Genomic DNA, 9,834 nt, shown 5'->3' with positions numbered 1-9,834 from the left:
CCAGAGCCAGGCTCAATTCATCAATATTAGCCAACGATACTCATGTCAAACATTATGTAACAGGTAGTGGTTGTAACTTCAAGACAAAATGTCACTTAATAGTTATTTGGTCATGTCTTTCAGAAACAATGCATCAGTAACAAGCTGCAGTTATATTTCTGTTTGGAAAGTTCTGTCTTGTATTTTTAGAAGTTTTGAATCCTAACGAGTTTCTATTATCAAACATATTGCAGAGCACATCACTGTATGTGTGAGATACAGCAGTATTGGAGTGTGTTAAAATATGATGATTAACAGTACCCCGGGAGTGATGCTTAATTGGTTTCACCTGTCGGGACACCTCATTGGTTCTTCTCTGTGGGCACCCCACCTCCTCCTCCATGCCACCCCCACCCCACCCCCAGTGGAGCCCAGAATGCAGCAGGGTTTCAGCTTGTATGTGGGATTTAGCTCGTCAGAAGCTCAGGGTCACCTCCACTCCCCCTCACTTTGAAATGGACCCCTGGTGGCAGCTCCTGGGAGAGCCCAGTGATGTCTCTATCAGCCTGTCAAAAGAGATAGCCTGGGGCTCCACCAGGTCCCCCTGAGCCAATCAAACTCTTCACAAAGCACAGATAGATGCTCTTTCACCAGCGTGCTACTGCAGAGGAAGGAGATCACCCGCCCTCCCGCCCGACTGGGATGCTCAGCACACCAATCAGCTAGAACAAACTTCCAGTGCTGGGGTCCAGGGCTCGCCTCAGCCAAAACTCTGCTCAAACTAGGGCTATTTTTAAGTGTTCCTTGTTTATTTATTTACTCTTTCTTTGAATGAGCAGATCTGAGAACACACCAACTAAACAATAAGTTATTTCAAAGGCCTACTGTGTGGAGATCCAACGACAAAAAGGACTCTAAGAACTCTGATAACATGTTATATGATTAAAGTTCCACTGGTACATGAGCAAGAAATACTCCATAAGGATGTTATCCAATATGTGCATAGTCTGGAAATGTCATGAGGAATTGATTTCCCATTAAAAAGAGATTGTAATTTGTCAAAGGCAATGAAAGAGCCAGTTAATGTAGGCCCATCAAGGATAAAACTGTTTGAAAATCATCACATTCAAATCTAATACATATAAGATCTAAAACAATCTTCTAAACACACCAATAATCATCTCTAAGTAACATCACATCAATGTTTGAGGCTAATCGTTGTGAATAATTTGAAGATGCCTCAAAGCAAACCGTGAAAGACCCTCTGAGGATTATGTCTGATGGAGTAGGGAGCATATGTTACTCTTCCAGGAACTCCATCATGGAGAGAAAGACTATCCCCTGTGTGTAGCCAACATTTGGTAGTTGAGGTGATTTTAGTGGAAACGTGAAGCATTAAGTGCTGAAGATGAAGAGTACTCTCTGTGAGATGAGCGCCCGCTCATTTGGACCCTGTTATTGTGAGAAGGCAACAAAAGCACTGCATTAGCCACTGCGCCGGACCGACATACAGGGCTTTGATGTGAGCTCGGTAACCAAGGCACAGCGGTGGCCGATGCATGAGCTCTGTTCCAATGGGTGTGTTGTGTAATCAGATGTATTTACTGTGTATTCAGGGAGAGAAGTGGTGTGATCCATTCCCAGTGCAGTTAGGAAGAAAATCATTGTGGAGCAACTACAGTTTGAGATTGGATTTTTCGAGGTTTTACAATTCATCACATTTTCATTTGAGAATGGACAAATAAGAAAGACATCAAAACAGGAAACGTGAGAAGTTGCACTAGAGTATCAAAGTTACGTGTCTAACTTTCCTTTGAATCGGTTCCGAAAATCAATTCTTCATAATACAAAATATTTGATCAAAGGGATTGTACAGAGTGGTTTTACAAATGAAAATAATGATATGCACCTTGAATATAAAAAGGCTTTGTAGTAAACAGTTATGAGCATCGGCCTACATAAAAAGAGAACCATAAAAATACAAAATTAATGCCTGTAATACTTTACCTAAAGTCTATATTTGAGAGATCAATTTAAATTGGTAGGAATGTACAAAGTACAAAGTATGAAATGGATTTAGCACACCCACAGTATTACATATACCAATTTGCCCTTATCTGAAAATAAAATGAAAATGATTCAAAGCATTGCAGCGGTTCAGTTATACTACTCAAACCAATAAAAGCCAAACAGCAGAGGTCTGAGTTAAACCAAACTTTCTAGCTCTCATTCTTTTTCTAAAATGCATGAATGGATGCGGGCAGACGGCGTTTCTGGCTCTGTGATTGACAGCTCCATGTGCTGCCTCCCTAGCCGGTGCAGTGCACAGCCCCTGTCAGGGGGGTGGCAGACACACAAACGGGAGAGCGGCTGACTGCACCCCCACAGCAGGGGGCACGGGAGAGGGGGGAGCAGGCGGTGAGGGGTCGCAGGTTCTGCTGGCACTGGAGCGTTGCCATCGTAGCGGACTGGGCCGTGCCATTTTCAAAAGGAGCCCGGGCCTTTCATCCAGCATGTCCGAGGGGCTTACCTTCTCCTCCGTGGTGGGCTCTGGACGCTGGGCGCTCTCAGCTCGCTGTACTGCACCTGTAAAAACAAACAGGAGTTTGGTCGGAGGCAGGTAATCTGAGCTCAGTGGAGCGCACGGTAATGGCTCCCCCGAGGAGAGCTGGTGCAGGGGAAAGCGAGGCGGGCTTGCCTGTAATGAATCATTTTTTAAACACAGGAGCAGAGGGGATTAATCACAGGGAGGAAGGATTTGAGAAGTCAAGGGTTCCGTACCAGCGCACTCCCCCCTCCTCTGCCACAATCGCAATATTAGAAGCAGACATCAACTGTTGAGAAGACCTGCCAGTGAGGGAGTTGTAAAACTGCATAATCGCTCATTGCAAGTTGTGTCCTTTCGGAGAAAACTTTGTACGAAGCCAAGAATAGCCTCAGCCAGGGGTTTCTTAACTAGAGTAGCAACTGGCATCAATGGGATGTCGAATTTTACATGCTTCAATGGGAACTAAAAGTTGACTTTGATTTCATCCGAGAAAAGAGACCTGCCACTTTGACATTTTAACTTTAAACCCCAGTTTCCTTTCAGTTATGTTTGCAGAATTATGCTCAACATCAAAGATTTCAGGTTTACACAGATTCCTACACGTCCAAACATATTTGTAACAGAAATCAAGGCTGAAAGTCGAGAATTAAACTTCCAAATTGGAACTTACTATGGCAAATGGTTGAAAAACTAAGTATCTAAAATATCTTTGTCCAATTTTGTAGTCTCTACTGAAAGTAACAGGCCCCAAAAATGAATCAAAACAACCATAATGCGAAACCAATTGATAGTTGGAAAAAGATTTAAAAACTTGACAAAATGAAGTTTGAAGAAAAATTGCTTTCAAAAGCATTTTTGTTGTTGCTACAACAATAACATGGTTCTGTTGAATCAAGGTAGAGAATCCATACTAATTACCAAACCCTGATTATTAGAATGGGAGATGGAATGAATGAGGGAACAAAGTGACTGCCGTCTGCATCAGAACATGAAACTGTTAGAACTAACAGATGCTTCTTATTTCAGGACAGACAAGCTCCTGTCAGAAGTCCCAGTTTGGGGGGGCTTTGTAGATTTGCACAGGCACTAATTGCCAAGTAATTTTGCTGTGAGACAGGAGCCTGTTTCCAGCCTTTGTAATATGGCTAGACTGTGTCCATACCTCGGCCTATCTAAGGGTTGGAGTTCTAAGGTAATAACTATTGTTATGGTTCTTGTCTTTGTCTTGTTCGGCAGGTTATTATTCACAAAACTTTATCTACTGATGAGTCATTATGAATGTTTTGTTTTGTTATGTACCCACCATCCATGACATAGTTCATCTGTAAACTAGACTAAAAAGTATTGTCCCAATGGAGTCATTTTTAAAACTTTAACAATGTGTCACATAAAAGATGTGAGACATAAAATATGGCAAAACTAAATGTATTCATCTTGTTGTTTTGCCAACTTTACTCAGCCAAAAAAATCACATAGGCTTCTCTCCAACATCACTGAACATTTGGCAATAACTCTCAGAGTGACAACATCAAGGGGACAGTGGAGAAAGAGACTGGGGTTCATTGTCTTTCTAGATCCAGACAGTCACGTATCCTAGCTGAATACTGTTTGTGGAGCACTGTACCTGGGAGAGGAAGGCACTGTTTGCTGCTCCGTTTCCTGTCCACACTCAGCCTCTCTCAGTCAGAGAACAGAACAGAGAGAGAACAGGATGAACACCCAGTACCACGTACCCCGACAGCACCCTGCCCTGGCAGCTATCTGCTACCAGCCCTGTGATGTAACGGCAAATGACATATCAGCCATGGCTAATATATGATCACATATGACAGCCAGCAGGATGGCTGGGACTCACGACTACATTAATTGACTCCCCCACCCTGATGTGGCGGGGGCCACGTCAGAGTGTCTAAGCTGACACAGAGCTGGTCACACTAGCCACAGACAACCACAGACGTCAGGGGCCCTCCGCCGGCCCCTGGCCAATCACAGGCCCCGACACCACAGCGCTTTTATCACAGAGACAAAACTGCTAATCAGGGACGAGGCTGGAGCGATATGGCGGAGGACAGATCAGAGCAGACCCCATCCAGGCAACGGGGCAACTGAATCAAACCACCGCCAGAAATAATTGGGCCAGGGGTGCTTTAAACGCGTGAGTTCATTAATAATCAAACAAAGCCAGAGGATATATTTCCCCAATACTTGAGAATTCTGTTAGAGCAAATAATTCAGATATCTTCAGGGAATTCCCTACCTCTATGTGTATGTGAAATTGAACCCTTACCTTTTGAACATCAGAAGGCACCCTCTTGAGGAAATCCAGTATTTCATTATTGTCAATGGCATACGGGTTGCGTAGCTTCTTGGTAAATTTGTTAACGCCTGTGAAAACAAAGACACATTAATAAATAAAGGTGTCATCGAGACCTGCATATTTTTACAAGGAGAAAACAATCTTGCGACCCCATCCCTAGCTCTTTCACCGCTGTATGACAAATTGCACCTTGTGAAGGTATTAAATTGATCCCCTGGAACTAAATTGAATCTGTATATCAATAAGATGGTGGGGTTGTATGGACAGGGCATTGATATGTATCATCATAATAATACACTACATGATCAAAAGTCTGCTCATCGAACATCTCATTCCAAAATCATGGGCATTAATATGGAGTTGGTTTCCCCTTTGCTGCTATAACAGCCTCCACTCTTCTTAGGAAGGCTTTCCACTATATGTTGGAACATTGCTGCTGGGACTTGCTTCCATGCAGCCACAACAAGCACTGATGTTAGGCGATTAGGCTTGGCTCGCAGTCGGCGTTCCAGTTCATTCCAAAGGTTGTTTGATGGGGTTGAGGTCCAGGCTCTGTGCAGGCCACACCGATCTGGACAAACCATTTCTGTATGGATCTTGCTTTGTGCACAGGGGCATTGTCATACTGAAACAGGAAACGGCCTTCCTCAAACTGTTGCGACGAAGTTGGAATCACATAATCGTCTAGAATGTAATTGTATGCTGTAGCGTTAAGATCTCTGTTCACTTGAATTAAGGGGCTTGCCCGAACCGTGAAAAGCAGCCCCAGACCATTGTTCCTCCTCCACCAAACTTTACAGTTGGCACTATGCATTCGGGCAGGTAGCGTTCTCCTAGTATCCACCAAACCCAGATTTGTCCGTCGGACTGCCAGATGGTGAAGCGTGATACTCACTCCAGAGAACACTTTTCCACTGCTCCAGAGTCCATTGGTGGCAAGCTTTACACCAACTCCAGCCGACGCTTGGCATTGCGCATGGTGATCTTAGGCTTGTGGGTGGCTGCTCGGCCATGGAAAACAATTTCATGAAGCTCCCGACGAACAGTTCTTGTGCTGATGTTGCTTCCAGAGGCAGTTTGGAACGCGGTAGTGAGTGTTGGAACCGAGGACAGATGATTTTTACACGCTATGCGCTTCAGCACTCGCCGGTCCTGTTCTGTGAGCTTGTGTGGCCTACCACTTCGTGGCTAAGCCGTTGTTGCTACTAGACGTTTCCACTTCACAATAACAGCACTTACGGTTGACCTGGGCAGCTCTAACAGGACAGAAATTTAACGAACTGACTTGTTGGAAAGGTGGCATCCTATGACGGTGCCACGTTGAAAGTCACTGAGCTCTTCAGTAAGGCCATTCTACTGCCAATGTTTGTCTATGGAGATTGCATGGCGGTGTGCTTGATTTTATTCAGCTGTCCGCAACAGGTGTGGCTGAAATTGACTAACTCAAAAGGGTGTCCACATACTTTTGTATATGTTGTGTATACAGTACCAGTCAAAAGTTTGAACACACCTACTCATTCAAGGGTTTTTCTTTATTTTACTATTTTCTACATTGCAGAATAATAGTGAAAACATCAAAACATTGAAATAGCACATATGGAATCATAAAGTAACTAAAAAAAGTGTTTTTTATATTTGAGATACTCCAAAGTAGCCACCCTTTGCCTTGATGACAGGTTTGAACACTCTTGGCATTCTCTCAACCAGATTCATGAGGTAGTCAGTGGAAATGCATTTCAATTAACAGGTGTGCCTTGTAAAAAAAGTTAATTTGTGTAATTTATTTCCTTCTTAATGCGTTTGAGCCAATCAGTTGTGTTGTGACAAGGTAGGGGTGGTATACAGACAATAGCCCTACTTGGTAAAAGACCAACTCCATATTATTTCAAGAACAGCTCAAATAAGCAAAGGGAATCACAGTCCATCATTACTTTAAGACATGAATGTCAGTCAATGCAGAAAACAACTTTGAAAGTTTCTGCAGTCGCAAAAACCATCAAGCGATATGATGAAACTGGCCCTCATGAGGACAGCCACGGGAAAGGAAGACCCCGAGTTACCTCTGCTGCAGAGGATAAGTTCATTAGAGTTAACTGCACCTCAGAAATTGCAGCCCAAATGCTTCAGAGTTCCAGTAACAGACACATCTCAACATCAACTGTTCAGAGGAGACTGTGTGAATCAGGCCTTCATGGTCGAACTGCTGCAAAGAAACCACTACTAAAGGACACCAATAAGAAGAGAGACTTGTTTGGGCCAAGAAACACGAGCAGTGGACATTAGACCGGTGAAAATTTGTCCTTTGGTCTGAGTCCAAAATTGAGATTTTAGGTTCCAACCGCTCTCTTTGTGAGACGCAGAGTAGGTGAATGGATGATCTCTGCATGTGTGGTTCTTACCGTGAAGCATGGAGGAAGAGGTGTGATGGTATGGAGGTGCTTTGCTGGTGACACTGTCTGTGATTTATTTAGAATTTAAGGCACACTTAACCAGAATGGCTACCACAGCATTCTGCAGCGATATGCCATCCCATCTGGTTTGCGCTTAGTGGGACTATCATTTGTTATTCAACAGGACAATGACCCAACACACCTCCAGACTGTGTAAGGGCTATTTGACCAAGAAGGTGAGTGATGGAATGCTGCATCACAAGACCTGCCTCCACAATCACCCGACCTCAACCCAATTGATATGGTATGGGATGTGTTGGACCGCAGAGTGAAGGACAAGCAGCCAACAAGTGCTCTGCATATGTGGGAACTCCTTCAAGAATTTTGGAAAAGCATTCCAGGTGAAGCTGGTTGAGAGAAAACCAAGAGTGTGCAAAGCTGTCATCAAGGCAAAGGGTGGCTACTTTGAAGAATCTAAAATATATTTAGATTTGTTTAACAATTCTTTGGTTATAACATTATTCCATGTTATTTCATAGTTTTGATGTCTTCACTATTATTCTACAATGTAGAAAATAGTAAAAATAAAGAAAAACCCTTGAATGAGTACTGTAGGCATGTCCAAACTTTTGACTGGTACTGTATGTTGGCAGCTCAACAGTACAGAGAATGCTGTAATGCAGGCAGCAGGTGCACAGTAACACAAACATCCATAAGAGCTTTTGAACAGAGCCTGGTGGCTGACTGCAGAACATACATTTCAGTCCGTGTCCAAGGGCGACTCAGGTCCTCTGAGTACACATACAGTACTAAAGCCCGGAGCAGAGATTACCAATCTCCCTTCCCCCTATCACCACTCCACCCCCAACCACCTTTTCATATTAGTCAAACAACCAAAACATTTCTTCTGTTTCCATTCAAATAAAGTTTATTCTTTATCTAATTTTCAAAACTGTTATTTCCACCCATTTAGTTGCATTCCACACTCTTTCTAGAAAGCAAACAAATACCTCTAGGTTCTAATGAGACCATATATTCACTGCTAGCTACATCGCTTACCTCGACGTGTACACAAAGAACCTAAGGACCTAAATGTGTGCAGACGACATGAAAGGCTTGCGTTACAACCAGAGATGGGGGTTAACTGGGGAGTCAGGAGAGTGTATCAGTGCTGTTGTTTGATATGATTTTGGTATTGATTGTGTTGGAGGCAGTGTGGAAGTACAGTTAGTTGTGGGCTAACAGCTGGAGGAGGAGTGTCTGTTTCCCTCTGACCGCTGAGACGACTGTCTTCCTCTGTAGGACTGGAGCAGATAATGAGGGTTTACATCAGGAGCCTACACTGCCCAAGGACATCCTGTTTTATATACAGCATGATGCTCTCTGCCTTGCCGCTCGGCTTTGTTTTCTCACAGACCCTGAGCCTCGCCTCAGACTGGTCTGCTTACATCCCCCACTGAGTGAGCTCTGAGCACAATGGGCCTCTGGAGCTAGCAGCCTGAGCTCTGAGCACAATGGGCCTCTGGAGCTAGCAGCCTGAGCTCTGAGCACAATGGACCTCTGGAGCTAGCAGCCTGAGCTCTGAGCACAATGGGCCTCTGGAGCTAGCAGCCTGAGCTCTGGGCACAATGGGCCTCTGGAGCTAGCAGCCTGAGCTCTGGGCACAATGGGCCTCTGGAGCTAGCAGCCTGAGCTCTGGGCACAATGGACCTCTGGAGCTAGCAGCCTGAGCTCTGGGCACAATGGGCCTCTGGAGCTAGCAGCCTGAGCTCTGAGCACAATGGACCTCTGGAGCTAGCAGCCTGAGCTCTGGGCACAATGGGCCTCTGGAGCTAGCAGCCTGAGCTCTGAGCACAATGGGCCTCTGGAGCTAGCAGCCTGAGCTCTGGGCACAATGGGCCTCTGGAGCTAGCAGCCTGAGCTCTGGGCACAATGGGCCTCTGGAGCTAGCAGCCTGAGCTCTGGGCATTACAGAGATGTGAGGATGGCTGTATGTTCAAATGACTTCAATGAACACGTTATAATGATAATGGATATAAGTGCTATTCCCTGTAATTGTCTTCTTACAACAATGTTTGGCAGAAGGGGAAGCTATCCATTCCAAAATACAGTATGTATTATTCAAATAATGGTGTATATTTGACTTACCCCATATCAAGATAACGTAGCGCAGTGGGATGTAGTATAATGTTGCTGTTGCCACAAAGAGAACCAAGCAGGCCAGGCAGGACAGGAAGGGCACAGACCAGTTGAATGTGCTGTGGATGAAATATTACATCAAATAAAGTCAGAATATCATTATGACTAAGAGGATACAAGATACTGCACAATCAATAATGTAGTTGCTAGCCAAAGCCGTATACACCCACTGTTACAGAGAATATTGAACTCCAGTCTACTGTAATGTGTTATGAAACATTTCCAAAACTTTAAATGTAAAACTTACTTCTTGACTCTTTCCCCGGTGCATGCGATTTCATCCAAAATGTTTTGGACAGTGATGACGATCTCCTGGACCATATGGATTTTGTCCATCAGTCCCTTTTTCCCTGATTCCTAAAAACACAAAGGCACTGATGAGGTCTACTGTGCTGCATGTC

The 9,834-nt window shown here is 44.3% G+C and overlaps 1 protein-coding gene across 1 annotated transcript in view; it reads right to left on the bottom strand.

Moving 5' to 3' along the window:
- Positions 1-1,660: 1,660 nt before the first annotated feature.
- Positions 1,661-9,834, bottom strand: part of LOC112218562 (multiple C2 and transmembrane domain-containing protein 2) — a 41,096-nt gene continuing 32,922 nt past the window's right edge. The window contains exons 20-23 of the mRNA XM_024379451.2: positions 9,681-9,790; positions 9,383-9,492; positions 4,815-4,912; positions 1,661-2,565 (exon numbers count right to left, since the gene is read on the bottom strand). Of these exons, the coding sequence (XP_024235219.1) occupies positions 2,506-2,565; positions 4,815-4,912; positions 9,383-9,492; positions 9,681-9,790 (378 nt within the window). The 3' untranslated portion in view covers positions 1,661-2,505. The remainder of the gene's footprint in view (positions 2,566-4,814; positions 4,913-9,382; positions 9,493-9,680; positions 9,791-9,834) is intronic.

This window comes from Oncorhynchus tshawytscha, linkage group LG19 (genome assembly GCF_018296145.1).
Source record: "Oncorhynchus tshawytscha isolate Ot180627B linkage group LG19, Otsh_v2.0, whole genome shotgun sequence".
NCBI lineage: Eukaryota > Metazoa > Chordata > Actinopteri > Salmoniformes > Salmonidae > Oncorhynchus > Oncorhynchus tshawytscha.
This window is presented reverse-complemented; position numbering and strand designations above follow the sequence as displayed.